General features: G+C 33.7%; 1 protein-coding gene across 1 annotated transcript; it reads right to left on the bottom strand.

Annotated features, from left to right (window-relative positions):
* Positions 1-1,333: 1,333 nt before the first annotated feature.
* LOC143045584 (uncharacterized) lies at positions 1,334-14,988 on the bottom strand. Its single transcript, XM_076218184.1, has 10 exons — positions 14,775-14,988; positions 13,426-13,608; positions 9,889-9,998; positions 9,266-9,401; positions 9,032-9,154; positions 7,877-8,029; positions 7,404-7,514; positions 4,587-4,652; positions 3,347-3,422; positions 1,334-1,832 (listed from the first exon to the last, which is right to left on the bottom strand). The coding sequence occupies exons 1-10, from the start codon at positions 14,824-14,826 to the stop codon at positions 1,568-1,570; spliced, it is 1,275 nt and encodes a 424-aa protein (XP_076074299.1). The 5' UTR covers positions 14,827-14,988; the 3' UTR covers positions 1,334-1,567.
* Between the last annotated feature and the right edge of the window lie 4,865 nt (positions 14,989-19,853).

Here is a 19,853-nt window from a genome sequence, read left to right on the forward strand (position 1 = left end):
CACATTCGTCAAAAAGGGAGGTCATTGACATTAGGAACACATCCGATATCAATTGTATAACGAATATTCCATAAAGTAAAATCACAAAAATACTGAACTCAGAGGAAAATCAATTCGGAAAGTCCATAATCACATGGCAAAATCAAATAACAAAACGCATCAAAAATGAATGGACAAGAACTGTCATATTCCTGACTTGGTACAGGCATTTTCAAATGTAGAAAATGGTGGATTGAACCTGGTTTTATAGCTAGCTAAACCTCTCACTTGTATGACAGTCGCATCAAATTCCATTATATTGTAACCGATGCGTGAACAAAACAAACAGACACAATAGGTAAAAATGTCAAAAATAGGGGTAAAGGTTAACCAACTGTGATGGTGTCTGTATTATATACGAAGGGATGATTACAACTTCATCATTTGGATCCGTAGGATTAAAATAAATAGATCACAATTGGCAACCTGAAATCTTCTCATTTGTCATAAAGTTTTGTTATTACCGACCCTTATAGTCAATTTCTAAATATAAGTCCTTATCATATGGAAAAATCAAAAGCTCAAACACATCAAACGGATGGATAACAACTGTCGGAGGATTGTTGCATACATATATATACATGCAAAGTGTATTGAGTGACACATGAAAGAAAATAGTGAATACAGACGGAGCAGCAACATTTATGAGTCCTATATAAATAAAGGCAACAGTAGTATACCGCTGTTCAAAATTCATAAATCGATAGAGAAAAAAACAAATCCGGGTTACAAACTAAAACTGAGGGAAACGTATCAAATATAAGAGAACTACGACACAACAGAGACAAAACACCGAAACGTAACACACAGAGAAACGAACTATAATGTAACAATGGCCATTTTCCTGACTTGGTACAGGGCATTTTATGAAAAAATGATGGGTTGAACCTGGTTTTGTGGCACGCCAAACCTCGCGCTTTAATGGCTATATTTCCCCAAAACGCATTCACATTTACATCGTGCAAATCTGCAGTTAATGTACCCTTGGCATTTCATCAAATCATTGAAATCTGAACAAAATGTTTGAAGAAACACATAGACCGATTGATTGTTGTTTTCTAAACGGCCTGTGACAATTATTTTATACAGAAGGTAGGTCCTGTAATCCTTTACAATAGACCTGTCAGAATTAGGTCTAGGGTAGAACTGTCCACATTGTTTTATTGTAAAACCTGTTAACATTGAACCCGATTGTGGGCATGTTTTGACAGGACTGAAGGAAGAGGAAAATCCATCACCAGTGTAATTCAGATTATAAAAGAATGCGAATAAGTATTACAATCATATACAGCCAAAACTAAAACAGGTGTAGAAATACAAACGGCACATATGATCTTTTATGAGATACAAGTAGGTTAACAGGTAGCTGAATATGACTGTGTGTGTGTTGCTCTTCTTTTTCATTCGACAGTTAGGTTTTCAGTCTTTATTTCTCTTGCGTCTATATATTCTTATAAAAAAAAGCACAAAGCCATCAGGATGACCATCATATAACTAGTTTACTAAACCCATTGATGTTTTTTTTCTTTTAAAAACCCGTCTCAGCGTAATGCAAGTTTTCTGTGATGGTTTGATAATGTTGTTCAGGTACCAAGTAACCTTGGTGATCGAGTTGGTCTCTTGGTGTATGCGCATGACGTATTGTTGAACGCTGTTGCATTCTAGGAGACAGTTCTCTATAACCAGATTCGTGTCCCTCTACATTGGATTCATCTAAACCAGTATATTCTGAAAACTCTGTACCTTGTAACCTTTCATTTACTTTTTGTAACTTTTCTTTATAGAATCTCAATCTATAAAATATGTAAAGATATACATGTAAAGATATACATGTATTTGTTTATACATGTTCCCATATCAATCTAGATTTTCTTAAAAGGGAAATAATAGCAAAGGTTTCTTAGTTCAGCAAAATAAATCTTCGGTTATACATGTATGGGGTAGTTTATAGTTAACAAACATCTATAAAGCTTTGAATGCACATATAATAGCGTGTTATTGATCATGTATGAAATATGAGGCAGGTCCTACCCATGAATTTCTGAAGATTATTTGTTTTATGCATCATCTTTACGATTTAGCTGTATTTGGCACAACTTTTTTGGAATTTTGGAACCTTAATGCTCTTTAACTTTGTACTTGTTTGGCTTTATGAATATTTTGATATGAGCGTCACTGATGAGTCATATGTAGACGAAACGCGCGTCTTGCGTACTAAATTATAATCCTGGTACCTTTGATAACTATTGGCAACTAGATTTTGTTTGCTGTAAGTTGTTATGTAAGGTTTCTAGTTATAAATGTGTTTGGAAATCGTATGCTAAACCTACTTTTTGTGTTTTTACGAAAAATGCTCTATGTTGCCGGTGCCGTGTAATTGAGGTTCTTTCATTGCAATTATGACATAGAACCAAGTCAACCCTATCTACCATTTATGCTCCTTTCGGGAGGGAAATAGATATGAAGTAGGTGGTACCTGAACAGTTTTCGAAGGTAATTGGTTCATTTTCTATTTATTTATCGTCATACTGATAAGCAGATATTTTATGCATGCTAATGTTGATGATATGATCGAAATGAAAGGTAAAAGTCCAATGCATATTTTATGATTATTCTTAATTGGGAAAGTTAGAGTAACCAAAATCTTAAGAAGAATGTTGACTGATGTATTATTTGCAATTTTACTTATTAGGTCTGTTTGTTTTGTCCACGCATCGTTGTCAATATAATGGAATTTGATGCGACTATCAGACCAGTGTGAGGTTCAATCATGAGAAAATGTCTGTACCAAGTCATGAATATGACAGTTGTTATCAATTCGTTTGATGTATTTGAGCTTTTGGTTTTGCCATTTGATTAGGGACTTTCCATTTTGAATTTTCCTCGGAGTTCAGTATTTTTCTAATTTTATTTTTTTCTTTGTTTAGTACAGTCCAACAGCAATAATAATCATCGGATGACTATGTCCAAACATAAACTTACATTGTACAATAAACATTGACTTTGTTTTCACAATAATTTCTGAACGGAATCAAATCAATCAAGTTTTGAACGGACATTTTTTCAATGATGCCCATTTAACGTATTTCCCTAATGCTCTACAGCTGATCATTATCATCAGAAATATCAATAAAATTATTAGCATAGTCCACTGAACTTACCTTCCTAGTGCTCTAGAGCTGATCATTATCATCAGAAATATCAATAAATGATTAGCCTAGTCCCCTGAACTTACCTTCCTAGTGCTCTAGAGCTGATAATTTTCATCAGAAATATCAATAAAATAAGCATAGTCCACTAAACTTACCTTCCTAGTGCTCTAGAGCTGATCATTATCATCAGAAATATCAATAAAATGATTATCAAAGCAGCTGCTATAATAACTTAAATAGATAAAATGAATAAATGAACATCGATAAGTATAGTGATTTTACTTAAGATAATTGAAAGGAAATATTATAACCCGTAATTTCGGGTATAATACCTCCTCGGCTCTCAAATACTTGCCTTGAGAGTTCGTGACAAAGGGATATCAAGTCAAGTGTTTCGAACGCAAACAAAAATCACAAAGTGTCATTTTTATTCTTGATAATGATAGTAAACAAAACATTTATATTTCATTTTTAAAAATTTAGAGTAAAAAGATGCTATTTTATTTTATGTCAAGCTTGTTAATGATTTTTATGCATTTTGGTAGAACTATTCAAATACATGAATTAACGAATAAAATATAATTTTGCGTTTGAGCTTTTGATTTTGCCATTTGATTATGGACTTTCCGTTTTGAAATTTCCTCGGAGTTCAGTATTCTTGTAATTTAACTTTTTAGACGATAGGAAAATCAATCTATTCGTATTCCGCTCTTTTACTTGAACCGATGAGAATTGACACTACTATCAATGTGATTTATCAGAAAAAATCATTTCAGATTTTATTAGACAGGTTTTTCATATTAAAGCTGTATTTTGGTTATAAGTTTCAAAAAATTTTATTGATGAAAATGAAAAAAGATCAAAACTTCAAAACAGTTAAAAATATACATATTATTAAACAACACATACAAAAAATTGTTATCCTTACAAAGAATTTAAGTTAAGCGACAAGAAAACAGAAGGAAACTTGATGACACGAAAAAATATCAATAGATTTTAATCGAGTCATTTGGAAGTTTTGTAGAGTTTTCTAAACCCTTTTCATACAAGTGGGAGGTTTAGCTAACTAAAAAAAAACAGGTTAAAATTTTCCAATATAAATCTTCCTTGGAGTTTTTTTTAATTTATTTATACTTTTTTTATGTTCTTACATCGGATTGACAGTAATAAAAAAATGTTCCAATTCTTTTCTTTTTTAAATCCAAATTTACATTGTGCCAAAAAGTATAATCCCCAAAACACTGAACTCCGAGGAAAATTCAAAACGGAAAGTTCCTAATCAAATGGCAAAATAAAAGATAAAACACATCAAACTATAATTAGACCAAACTATGCTTAACTTTACAAAAGCATAAATTTACTAATGATATACATAGGTCACAGCAGAAAACTTACCTGATGTAAGAATTGCCATCTCATGATGGTGCTTTATGTCCGATTCACTGCCATTCTTTGGTCTTTCTAAATGTAAAAGTTTTATATTTTATGAATTCGTATGCATATGCAATATAATACCCCATAGTCTTTATTGTTTACATTGGATAAGTTTATTATCCACAGTAGAAGCAAACTTATGTCTATCCCCACGTATAGGTTGCATTTCTGTAAATATTGACAATGCAATTTCCCATAGGAACTCCCTTTTACGGCTAAAACTGTACCACTTTTACTCTGAAGTTTTGAAAAAAAATCTTATCCTAGAATTAAAAGTTCATATGCACTACAATTTTTTTCAAAGGTCAAAGTATGAGCTGTGCGGCATATTTTCAACGTTTATATGCCCTGAAATTTTCAGAGTTTAAACTAAAACTAATTTTCTTAACTACCCCTACCTCGAATGAAGGGTTACCACAGATTTCAATTTTAACAATATGCACATTTTTATTTACTGGTAACATTATGTAAGGTAAGGTATGTCTCTATGAGATGGAACACAGAGAGCATAACTGGGAACCAGTGTGTAAACAAAATTAATTTTCTATGAATATTCTAGATCTCCAAAAAAGAGGCGTGGTTTGAGAAACAGCTGTATTTACAAAGTGCAACCTATAAGTATAAACCAATCCTTCACATCTATGTCTATGTACTGCACCCACAACTTCAGCATAAAGCAATTAAACGATGCAACAAAGCATTTCTTTTGGACAAAGATAGAAGTAGATTATTTTCTTACAAATAACTTGGACATAAACTTTCTGAAATTTTTTTAAAAGATAAAATAGTGAAAAGTGCGGGAAAATTTTCCCTCCAAATTTCCCCTATATAACCAGTCATAAAATTCCCGCCATCTTTTGGCTTGAGTTGAAATTTTAGGTTTACAAAATTTGTCTTTAGGGCAAAGTAACAACATCTTAAAGGTAAAATCATTTTATACTTTTATTATGTACTGTCTACTGCACCATTATTAGGTGGACAAGCTCATCATAATTTGAGATGGTAAAGTTATGTTTTCCCTGTTATTGTAACTTTTTTTCCAAATCATGTACCCATACTTTTTTTTCTGTAATAATTTAGCTTACTGTAAAGGCTTTAGAATGAAATTCAAAACAGTGTGGCTGTGGCCATTGATTGACACATTAAATTCATCCATTGACTGGGACAATTTAGGTGAACGTTTGTATGTAACGACCACTTCTCACTATGTACTTTTTAAAGACACTTAAACTATGGGGTCACCAAAGGTTCTCAACACCTTAATAAAGTAATTCGAAAAATTAATCAGAAATAACGCGATGTATTGATTTATATCAATTATATAAATCAAAACATAAAGGTTATTCCTGATTAATTTTTCGAATTATTTTATAATTAAAGGCGTTAAGAAACCTTTGGTGACCCCACAGTTTTAATGTCTATCGTAGGTACGTCGTGAACAGTGGTCGTTACAGACAAACGTTCACGTAAATTGTCCCAGTCAATGGATGAATTTAATGTGTCAATCAATGGCTACAGCAACACTATTTTGAATTTCATTCGAAGATGATAACAAAAAAAAAGAAGATTGATTATTGCAAATTATGTCATTTATATAGGCCATGGTTGTTATGAAATCAGTGAAAATTTAGTAAATTTGGAAATTCTGGAATATCTTATTTAAACAAGTTTTTGTAATCTCATATTTTTTTGTTATTTACCGAATGCTGATGCCATTGACATGTGACTACTACCAATAAATCAATTTCCAGCAAATGCATTTACTCTGTTTTGTTGATTTTTACCCTTATATCCTTCTTCTGATAATATACACAAATATGGTATATTCAGAGGTCGTTGCCATGGAAACGGTGTCATGTACATGCCAATTTTATTTTATTTTTCTGACAATGGATATTGTCCCTTTGAGTACACAACCTTTTTACGTTACTTTAATTATTATTTTGTCAGGTTCATATCACCTTAATTCAATCTGCAAATTCAGCATAATCAACGTAGTTTAAACGAAGAAACAAACCTAATCAATTTGTTCAGACATAACAGTGAAATAGGTTAAAAACTGAGATTTCGAAGAAATTTTCGTGTTTGCATGCGGCCAATTCTCTAGCTAAAATTCCTCGTCCAGAATGACAATGTGCCTTCATCTACATTTTCTGTGATGTGATCAATCAATATAGTTATCAAAGGTACCAGGATAATAATTTGATACGCCAGACACAAGTTCCGTCTACATAAGACTCATCAGTGGCGTTCAAATCATAAAGTTATAAAGCCAAACCAGTACAAAGTTGAAGAGCATTAGGGACCCAAAATTCCAAATACCAAAACACGTACCAGCCGAATATAATGAGGAAAGGAGTACAAACAAACTCAACTACGAGAAACAAACCTTAAACCAAAAAAGGTGAACTCGTGTATTCCTGTATAGTACGTAGTTCCTTTTTTACCAGTGGCACCCGTTGTGTTGCCTAGGTCGATAACAAGACTATAAACAAAAGTCACATTTGCTGATTTTCAGAGATGGAACGAATTGTAGGTATGACATAACGAGCATATCTGTGCTCATTTTTGACATTGATATTTCACAATAATCAATTAAAACATTATGGCGTCCGTTCATACAACGTTCAATGAAGTTACTTCAATTTAGACATATTCATTAGTTATCTTGTAGGCATAATAGGAAGCGCAAACCCTGAATTAAAAATTAAACTATATATGTGTACGGTTTGCACATTTATATTATTTCAATACAAGACATGAAATATGCTCACTTACTTGATTTTGTACACAGAAAAGGCAAAAGAGTTGAACAATATTCTATTGTAAAATATCTGGTCTCAAGATTCGCCGACACTGCTATGCAAAAATCTTTCTCTTTAGCAATTTCTGCAAATTAAATAAGATAAAACCGTCATTGAAAACTCACTTGATAAATTATTAAATGTCGTCAAACAATTATAAAAAGGTTTGAAAATAATGAAAATATCAATTTAGATAAGTCTTTCTTAGTTGAATCTAAAACATCAGCTACAACATTTTATTTATCGTTTCATCAAACCACATTTTCCTATTTTTATCAACAAAATGAGTTTTTTTTTTTTAATTTGTAAAATCAATTCTATATTTAAGTTAACTAGTACTACCCAAAAAATAATAATAATAAAATTAATCGTAAGCCAAGATAACAAGGTGAAGAAAAGATTAGATCAAGAACGACTTTTAAAAACATATAAACTTGAAACATTTACCAGAAGAGATGGTATGGGACCTAAAAATCGGAGTCCAGTATGTTTCATTTGAATGAGGGTAACTTCTGAGAGTGTTTTTGTTATACGGAACAAAGTTTCCTTGTTTCAAACAGTCCTCTTGGTAATCATACCATGTTTTTCTTGTGAACTGTGCTGTAAATATACGGACAATACTTGTTTATCATAATAAAGAAATAAATGTATATGGTATGAAGACATTGCGACAAATGACAAGGATGTACGAGCATACAGGTCACACACAGTTTTTTTATATTGCAACGGGCATTCCACGAATTTTGAGGCCTAACTCTGATTCGGTGATCCTGATGAGGTATAATTTAGAAAACTGCATCGGACACATGAATTTAATAACATATTGATTTCATATTTTTACCACACTGGGTCCATACCTCTGATGATAGACTATCCATCCCCAAAAGTATCACCAGCTCAGTAGTCAGTACGTCGGTCCATTTTGTACTTACCTACTTTATAACAAACACTTCCTAAAATCTTTTGGATATATAACTCTTCAAACGTGTCAATCCTTATGCATCCTTGGCTTTGAAATATTCGACTGTGAGCGTTCCTAATGAAGATAAATCCAGAAAATGGCTTCGGACGCATGAAATTAAAAACGTGTCGTTTTTTTTTTTCCATTCTATTTAATTACTTTTACGATCAGATATGAGATCGTAGACGGTCCAGTCCGATCGCAATTCTTGAAAACCATTACTTAGTCTCTCAAGAATAATTTTCTCGAGAAATCGAATGACAGTCGTGATTTCAACTATGAATGCTTCTTCAATGTTGCTTCATGAAATGTTCACATTATGAAAGTTGAACTCGTCTCGTTATGCCGTGACGATTCTACAAAATGTAAATGTAAGTCAAGCATCTTTAGACATGAAGTCGACAATTTTGATATCCTGCGTTTTGTATGTTAGATGAATATGTATTTTATAGTGATTGAAGATGATTATAACAGTTTTGGTCTTTGAATTGGAAATTCAAGATTTGACTGACATGTTGAGTCTTTGATCGGCTTTATCAAAGATGATAGCTTCATGTCAATAAGTCCTATTTGGTTGAAGTTGGTAATAGAAAGTCATACTTTTCGGGTAGTAAGGGGTTAATATACAAATTAAACCTTACATGACGTGTTTCTGCATACAAATAAATGTTTCTCATTGCAGTCTTTTACAGTCATTTTGTTGTGGTTGTCTGTTGAAATGCACTCTTTTTCAATATACCGATTTCGTAACTGTATATTGGAATCTGCATAATAAAAAAAATCAGATATTATGAAATACTAGTATATTATGCACAAGAACAATATATCAATGGAAAATATTAAAATTGTAATATATTACGACTTATAACTGTTACCTTCAACAAATGCGAATACTAAAGCTGAATGTCCATAATGACATGGTGTGTTGGAAGAGTTTGTACATATCGCTCGACAGACATTGATATCATCATGAGTTTCAGGTTTGTCAGACAAACAACTGCATGTGGAACTCTTAAAGAAGAATATCATAATATTATATTAGTATGATATACAGTCATCTCCCTTTCCCTTCACTTTATTTGCAACAATCAATTGAAGTAAATGGCAGATCACTTATAAAGTTTACAAAATAAGATGATTATGAAGGAACGTTGGAAGCGTGTGTGATCATATCAAATTGATTGTTTATATGTGCCTTTGGGTGATAAGATTTGTTCTGTTAATAGCTGTGTCATTCAATTATGATGACTGCATGTAAACACACACTGTTCGGATAGTCGGTTGGTAGATTCATTGATCTCATTTAGATTTTAACGTAGATTTGTCTATTGGGTGTATTCTTTGAAGAAATTGTTGTGGGGATTTTTTTTTGTAAGTTATTTTAAAAATCCCATCTTGATGATAAAATAGAGTTAATGCCAGATAAATCGATGACGTATGTGTCGTTATAATACTTTTTTAGTTGGTTTTTTTTTATCATTTATGAACACTGACTTACCTTGATAACAAAATATAAAGAGGATGAATAACCAGAACAATATTGTAAACACTCTTCAATTGTTTTGATACTTCTCCCAGAACCAATGGATGAATATCTCCTTCCGCAACCTGTGACCAAGAATTTAAAGAAAAAAATGTGTGTAATGTATAAAGAAGATGTAAGGAATACTTAAATGAGATAGCAGATCTGAAAATGCTCACACGTTACACATTTACAAAACAAAAAATACGGTTGTCAAGCTGCCGACCAAACATGAATTCATTCTGTTCTGTAGTTTTTAAGAAATGTTTAACGAAAATATTTGTTTGAAAGGACGAGTGAACCGACGTACGGACAAAGTAAATGTAATATAAACCCACTTTAAGAGTAGCGTATAACCACTTAAAATAAATAGCGTATATTACCTTGTGTTTAATTTTATTGTTATCATCATATTGTTCATTAATCTTGTCAATGTTTTACTCTACATGTTTATTTGTTTTCAGCTGTTGAGATGAGTGATTCACAATTAGCAAAAGGTATACATGCTGATGGGTAAATAAAAAAAAATATTAACAAACCAACAGTCATTATCAAATTTAAACATAAGGAAATTTTAAATGTTATCAATGAAAAAAAGTGAAATCACAAAAAAACTGAACTTCGAAGAAAATTCAAAACGGAAAGTCCTTAATCAATTACAAAATCACAAGATAAAACACATCAACCGAATGAATAACCACTGTCATATTCCTGACTTGGTACAGGCATTTTCTTATGTAGAAAATGGTGGATTAAACTTTGTATTAAAGCTAGCTAAACCTCTCACTTGTATGACAGTCGCATCAAATTTCATTATATTGACAACGATGTGTGAATAAAACAAACAGATCCTGCTCCACATGTGAATTTACGAAATAATGATTTAAACTTCACCATTTGAAACTCTTGGTTTAAAAATGAAAAATATCACAATTGGGAATTTTGTATTCAAACGACCCTCATAGTTAATTTCTAGATATAAGTCCTAATCAAATCGCAAAATCAAAAGCTGAAACACATCAAACGAATGGATAATAACTGTCATATTCCTGCTTTGGTACAGACATTTTCTTTTGTAGAAAATGAGAAACAAAAGACCATATTATCAATGAAACAACTATCACTGGGTCGATGCAACTTCTTGCAGAGGTTTCTTCCTCGAGTGTATCGCCATCCGAGTACTCAGCACTTCTGTGAAAACATGAATTTTTATTTATATACATGTTTCTATATACAGTCGACTCTCGTTATGTCGAAGTCAGCCGGACCAGAGAAATATTTCGAGATACACGTAATTCGACTCAAACGAACACCGGAAGTTCGACAATCTAAGGGACAAAACTCTTGCTGAGCTTGGTAAAGCTAAAATAAATCCGGGTGAATATGGCAAGGCGATATTCTAGTATCAGATCGATGCATTTGTATGTCACAGTCTTTTATTATTATGAAGGCATTATTTTTATTTATTCAATTCTTTCAATTAAAAAAAATCCTATGGCTTTTCCAAGAGAGTAATTTCCAATTGATAGTTTCGTTATTCAGGTCGGTTATAGCTGACAAAATTGTTTATTCTCGGATACAAGAGATTTTAAAAAAATGTTGATTTCTATTCATTTTGTTTTATCTCACTCTTTCTTAAATTCATTACCCGAATAATTGATTACATAAGCTGATTTTGGCAAATTCTTTCGAAATTTTGTTATTTATTCGGCCTTTTGAAAAAGCGTCACTAAGGAGTCTTTTGTCGACACGCAAGTCAGGCATACAAACCATTTTATAGAGAAAGATGTGAACAATTGTGGGTCGACGTTTGACCTTTACCAATAATAAAACAATACAAAAAAAAAGCCACTGTATGATAAAATTTAAACATTTCAACTGAGAAAATGAACGACCTGATTTATGCTACAACAATAAACAAAACGATTTTGACAGATGGCAGATTGCATTGACTACAGTCCATGGTGTTAACATAACATAACCGTGATTCCTCAACCCCCTCAATCTCCCAACGAGAACATTGGAGTTATACCACATAAACAGCAAAATTCAGATGAAAATGGTTTTTCTTATTAGGTCGACATTAAGCACACGCAAAGAAACAATCAAAAAGATGAGTGACAATAACTGATTGAGATTAAGAGGGAGATACATTTTGTAGCAGATATTTAAATCAATGTCTTCATATATATAGTTTTAAGGAAAATAAACATCATTTTTTCAAACTGTGACTTGATTTTCTCTATAAAAATTGGATGACTAATGCGGGGTTCACACATTACCGATTGTTGCTCCCATTTGATATCAGACAGCGATACGACACAAAAAGTGAAAAAGTCGGATTACTATCCTCAATTATCTGGAATGTCCTATCATTGTCTGAACGCAGTCGTTTAAGTTCGTAACAGATTCCTACGGGTCGGGAAGGGTCCGAATAGTTTGGCGAAGCACCCCGACAGTTAGGTGCGTCCCGTAACATTTGGGAATACTCAGCCGATTTAGTCTAGTCGGATTACAATCGTGCCTATGTCGTGACAGTTTCTGCTGTATCGGATCAAAATCCTTACAACGTTCTGTGTATTCTGGACGGTGTCATATGTAACGGGAAAGATCTGGAGAAATTTTTCATTGCTGTTTGTCTGCCGATTGAGTCCAGATTGCATCCAGATGTTGTCGATTGCGAACCGTTTTTGCCGAAACCGTTCCGGAACAGTCCCGTTATTAATACGAAATTCGTTAATAATACCCACGTCAGAGTCCTGACAATTACAGAATACAATACGACTGAGACCAGACAAATCCGTTTGCAATGCGATAGAGCGGACCGTGATAGGATTACGTTCCGACAGTACCTGCTCATCCCGATTATGTCGACAGTTTTCGAACGGATAACTTCCGTCAGCGTCGGTTCACTGTCTGATCTCTGTCGGATTACATTCGGTAGAATCGGTCGAATTTTACCTGGCGAAAGATACAAATCGGATTAGAAGAGGATTGAGAACGGGATTATCGGGATAAATTCGCTTGAAAACGGTTGAATATCGACGCTTCCTGAACAATATCTGATTGTTGTCGTGATTAAATTATTTGTTTAACAAATTTTAATTAAAGTTTGAATTTTCATCCACGATTCACAGGATCTTTATCAGACTTTTGACAAATTTTAATCGGGAATTGTGTGACCCCAGCTTAAGGAAACTTTATCTGGACGATACAATAGCTTGAGCTATGAGTTTAATTGAAAACAATTTGTTTTGTAGCTAGCTTGTGGTATTCAAAATTTATTGTTTTGATAAATCTATCCGTATTTAATTTAATCCTTTTCATCTTTAAATAGAAATATTGAAGCCATGTGTGTAAAGCTCTCGTGCATTTGAATGCACGAATTTTGAATCCCAGTAATGAAACAAAACAATCAAATAAAGTACGGTTAAACGTAAGCAGTCCGTAACAAACATGAATTTATCATTTAAAATGTTTTAAGACTTTTAGTGTTCGAGATATAAGTCAAACCTATGAACGCAGCCCATTTTGTGTATTTAACAGTTGTTCCTGTCCAAGCTTTTCCCACTTTATTTATCCCCGATGATTCATTAAATATATCAATGTGGTTGATTTCTTCTATCCCTGCAAGTGAACACATCTGGAAACTCCTTGTCCAGGTACTTTCAGGAAGTCCAATGAAGAAAGACCCTGCTTTAAAGTGCAGATTGACTTATTATATTCAGAATAAGCATAAATTAATAGACAGTTTCTCGTTTCTCGTTTTTTATATAGATTAGACCGTTGGTTTTCCCGTTTGAATAGTTTTACACTAGTAATTTCTTGGAGCCTTTTATAGCTTGCTGTTATGTGTGAGCCAAGGCTCCATGTTAAAGACCGTACCTTGGCCTATAAAGTTTTAATTTTATAAATTGTGACTTGGTTGGAGAGTTGTCTAATTGGTATACATACCACATCTTCCTATAGCTATGATACATGTGTATTCATTATTTTGTTAGTAAAATGAATCAGAATTCTAGAATTTCTTTATCTATTTCGGTTTGGAATATTTTCTAAGAGTTATGTTCCTCTTATCATAGAACGCTGATTACATAATTCAAGGCGGATTATTATTTGTTGGTGTGTAATGCCACTTGCAGCAACCTTATATATTTTATGGCGCCATATTTCAATGCTGTAAGAAGTCGGGGTACCAAATGAGAACTACCGACCTTCGACAGAATAACTTGGATTTATAATGAATCATGTGCAATGTACGTAAAATGAACTTTGGCAGTTAATTCAGTCAGAACACTTAAACTTCGAGGCACTTATTTCTATTATAAGTAACATTAGTTCGAAAACTTATCTATAAGGAAATATTTCTACTTTTATCTGACCTACATAATTATGATTGTATCTTTTCTTTTCATAAAGCTTGTCCTTGAATGTATGTCATTATAAGCTTCAAGCTATGTAACAAACCTTTTTCACAATAATGTACAAGCATAAATATACCAATTGATGGCAAAATACAACAGTGTCCTGTAAATATCGTGTTTTACATGTTTTTTTTACAACTTGCCAAACCTGATTATTTTATTATTGTAATTTATTAACAACCACTTGTTTCTCTGTATTTGTTTTCCATATGTTTCCTAGAGAATTCGTTTGACATTTTTCAAATTTAATTCATCATTTTTGTATATGCTGATCTTATATACATGTAGCTTAAATGTTGCTTTAGAACATTTTAAATGTATCTACTATAATAACTGATTTTTTGTTTTCATTTCTCGTCTTTTAGATATTCAAATAGCTCGAAAAACATAATACAATGTATACCAAACAGACATTACTGAAAAAAGAGAAAAACTTACCAGAAAAAGTCACAAAAAGGCTCAATACAACAAAATGCATTGCAATTCTCATCTGTTCCCTAGTGAAGTATTGTATGTTATTGTTTAAATTTAAATTATTTCCTTGGAGGAATATATTGCACTATATTTATACCAACTAATGGCTATATTTGGGTTTGAGAAGGTCAAACTAAGTTGGTTTACAGTATGTGGGCATAGAATAATAACGCTTGAGACAAAAGAAATATAGCAAGATTTACAAGGTTCCATACGACAAAAAGACACGGTTTTACAGTCATGTTTTATGTTCAGGGAATTGGGAATTAGGGATCAAAACTCCAGTTTGGCATATAACGTAAAAATTGTGAACATGTAATGTTCCAATTTGATGAGACCTCAACTTCTTTGTAAATTACTTTTACCGAAAACTTTTATGATATGGGAAATTTAGAAAACATTAAACCCCTCCACTAAATAAGAATCATAAACACATACATTTTATTTAGAACAAACAACACAATTGATAGCTTTGTCGTTAGTGTAGGGAGGGCATGGCAAAGAACCACATTTAGTTGTAGTTACATAGAGTAAACTTCCATCATTATTCACTTGTCCGCCAGGAACATATTCTGGATCTTTGTCCATACATAGGTACGACGAAGCACTGTATGCAAGATGACCAGAGACAACTAGACCTTGATATTCCTTTTGCCACCCAGAATAGCAAGACTTTCTACCAGGAATGATTAATGTGTTTTGGGTCTTTGTGTTTCTGCAGACTGCACATGGGACATCTTCGTCGTGAGCATCAGGTTTAAGTATATTTTCCTGATACTCTGCGCCATATAATAGGCTGGTACCATTCCCAGTTATATTTGTAAGTTCAGGATCACCTGGCATGCACAGTAAATTAGAAGGACCCCCATGTCGATTAGTGTATGATGAGTGTAAATAGAGCTGTCCTGCAGCATAACCTGAAATAAAGTTGAAACACATTAGGTGTTAGGTTTATATTTAAATTCATTATACACGGACTGCCAAACAAGCTCTTCCATTCTTAGATAAATGAATGAATTTAAATGTCAAATTTTTCAATTTTGTCTTAAACCGTCATTTCTTTGTTGACAGCTCTTGCGATAATAAACCTTCAATTTTACACAATGACAAATAGGTAAGCCTTTGTCATTTGCAGCATATAAATATTCTAATATTTTTATGATACTGACAAAAAGGTAAGGAAAATGTGAGGTGGTGCCCATAATTAAACAAATACAGTGGTCTAATATGATAATTCCCTCAACTACAGTCACCTGGGAGAAATATTTAGGAACAGAAGATCTACACAAAGGTCATTAAGTTTCACCGTGAATATAGAACAATATTCTAGATCATGACTGCGTCAGGTAAAATGATTATAGTTTTAGTTGTTATCGAGTTAAACGTTGTTCTCGTTTATGGAGGCAAAATATGATTCGTTTTCTTCTACACCAATAGAAAGCCATATCATTAGTTATAGGCGGGTAGGTATTTTATAAGTAAAGCCCAATTGTCCCACTAGACTACGATCGCACCACGCTTACCGCGATCTAATATAAATTCAGATCGTGGTGAGGTCGCGGTATGAGCGGCATGAATATGTAAATTTTTCGTTGCTTTCACGATGCTAGTACGTCCTCATTACGCTTCTACAACGATTCCGCTACGATTATACCACGTTCTCACCGCGCCTATTCTGCGACCTCACTACGCTTATCAAGATCTTTCTACGCTCATCACGTTCTCACTCCGACCATTCCACGAGTTATTCGATTGCAACACGATCTTACCACGCTTCTACTGCGATTATAGCACGTTCTAATCACGATTATACTACGTTCATAGCGCGATCTTACTACGTTCTCAGCAATAACGTCAACATATTGGTCCATATCAATACAGTGCCATTCCTTCTATTTCTGATTAATAAGTAGATGTGGGCTTGGTGGTAGGGGTAAATGTGGAGCTCTGATAGTAACGAATCCTGATCAAGCAGAGATGTCGGACCGACCAATCCAACCTAAATTACAACCTATTGCTGGTCCATAAAGCTCTAATGACGAAATTTTAGTGAACGATAGCAGAGATGACATAGATGTGTCAATAGATATAGGAAGCTGTGGTATGAGTGCCATTGGGACAACTCTCCTTCCAAGTAACAATTTATAAAAATAACAAATGATAGGCCAAGGTACGGCCTTCAACAGGAAGACTGTGCTCTCACCGAACAGCAAGCTATAAAGAACCCAAACAAATACTAGTGTAAAACCATTCAAACGGGAAAACCACGGTCTAATCTGTTTAAAAACGAGAAGCATGGGTGAGCCGTTATTGAAAATAGACAAGTACAAACAAAACATGGAGAGATTTAATATATTCTATGTGAAAATGACAATGAGAATGATGGTCGTAGTATGAACGAAGTCAGGTCGTAAGAAGAGCGTGATGAGGACGGCAAGGGCGTGCTAGAATCGTACTATGGTCGTGAACAGCGTGGTATAGTCGTAGTGGAACTGTGGAAGCGTAGTTGGGTCGCGGTGAGAACGTGATGGTCGTAGTGAGGTCTCTCCGAATAGAATAACACTTTCGCTACGCTCTCGCTACGGTGGTACAGCGACCTTTGCGATCTTACTACGATCTTAGTGCGCTCTCACCACGCTTCTACTACGACCTCATTTCGCCACGACCGCATCACGATTGTTTTGAACATGTTCAAAGTTGGCCACGCTCACCACGATCTTGAAGACCTCACCACGACCGTGATAAGACCTTACTGCATTCTACACGATCGTACTACGATCATCAAAATTTGCATTTGTTTCACAAATTGTAGTGCGATCGTGGCCTAGTGGGACTGCGGTAGAAGTTGGGCATTTCCCTCATCTAATTTTAAATTCAAAAATGAGAACAATTGTGATTACTACTTGAAAATGAGATAAGCAAGTAATATGTATACAGTTTACCAATGGACCCATCTAAAGAGCTGTTTCTGAAATTAAGTATCGAGCAGAGAATTTAACACTTCTTCGACTTGTGCCTTTTAATCATCTCAGTGAACGTAACTACTAACATTATACTGGATATCTCTCCCATTACTTTTGCTGTCCGACGGATAGAAGTCTATGTTGCTATAATGTTCACTTGTTATATCCCCATTTTTCGTATTCTTGTATATATATATAGATCCAGCATATACCAGATTACACCAATTCTGTGTTATCTCCAGAACAGATGGATCTTCCCTAGCGTAAAATAAAAAATATCCATCACATACCTGATTACACTAACTGGGTGTTATCTCCAAAACAGATTAACGTTCCCAGCGTACAATTGCAGATCCAACACGTACACCGGTACTTTAGTACACTAACTCTGTGTTATCTCCATAACAAATTGAAATTCCCAATTGCACCTTCCCCGGCGTACATATAGAGATCCAGCACCTACCCGAGTACACTAGTTCTGTGTTATCTCCAGAACAGATGGACCTTCCCTAATGTACACTAGAATATCCAGCACCTACCTGATAACACTTACTCGGTGTTATCTCCAGAACATATTATCATTCACAGCGTACAAATGCAGTTCCAACACATACTTGAGTACATTAACTCTGTGTTATCTCCATAACAAAATGAGATTCCCAATTGCACATCTGTAAATCAAGCACCTGCCTGAGTACACTAGTTCTGTGTTATCTCCAGAACATATTGACCTTCCCCAGCGTACATATGTAAATCAAGCACCTACCTGAGTACACTAATTCTGTGTTATCTCCAGAACATATTGACCTTCCCAAGCGTACATATGTAAATCAAGCATCTACCTGAGTACACTAATTCTGTGTTATCTCCAGAACATATTGACCTACCCACCTGAGTACACTAACTCTGTGTTATATCCAGAACATAGTGACCTTCCCCAGCGGACATATGTAGATCCAGCCCCTACAATTTAAATTTGTATAATTCAGCATTTATTGAAGCCTCTCTCAATTGTATTGTATTGACTTATGGAAGTTATTCCTTTTTAATGTTATAGTGCTTTATCTTCAAATCATGGAAGAAAAATGTTGTACGTTATTAGTCCTTCAAATGTATATGGTTGCATTCTATTAGGAAAATTAGAAGATGCGGTATTATTGCCAATGATTACATGTAATAGTTGTTAATAAGTGATGGATTACCTGCGTTATTCTCTAGTTGCGAAAGCTGTTGTGTAAGTTTTTGAATCGTAATTTCCATTTGAGCGAATCGTGTTGCCACATCTGGGTCATCTAGTAAAAGTCTTTTTGAATTTTCCCCTATAACAACCGAACGTATCAACCAAATTAGATAAAATGCTTGTTTTATCGTTTCCATCTTATGTTAGTCTGTATGACCATGTAAATATTAAAGTACGATATAAGTTTAATATAAAGATAAGAAACTAATTCAACGTTCATGTAAACCAGAAGGTAAAATAAAGTTCATTAATTTACAGACTATACTTTGACCTATAATGGGTTTTCTTTTACAAATTGTGACTTGGCTGGACAGTTGTCTCATTGGCACTCATATCACATCTTCTTATACTATCAGATTGTATAGAGAATCACTGAAACATGTCCGGAGAGGGCAGTCAGTGGGCCTTCATTTAAAAAAAATTCTGGATCCGCAATACATTTTCGAAAACTGAAAAACGTGCAGTGATGGTAAAAAATATTATTATAGCATTTTATAAATATTGAAGATTTGTCTGGATTAACCTTAATGAGGAACTCTCAAATTCAAACATTTTTTTAAAAATCCAGGGATGTATAATAAATACAAAGAAAAGTATGCAGCTATAGTATAAGCATGTCAGTATAAAAGCACATACTAATTAGGTGATAATATGTGGAAGTTGATTTCTTTGCCAATAAATGATAATTTTTCCTTATCACAATATGATGTGATTTTTATTGACAATATCTTACCTTATTTGACAAATTAATACAACGAAAGGATATTGCTGATTTTTCAAATAAATATTTCCTTGATATAGGGCTTTGAATAAAAACTTCCATATGGGAATGGGAAACCA

The sequence above is a fragment of the Mytilus galloprovincialis genome, chromosome 9 (genome assembly GCF_965363235.1).
Source record: "Mytilus galloprovincialis chromosome 9, xbMytGall1.hap1.1, whole genome shotgun sequence".
Lineage (NCBI taxonomy): Eukaryota > Metazoa > Mollusca > Bivalvia > Mytilida > Mytilidae > Mytilus > Mytilus galloprovincialis.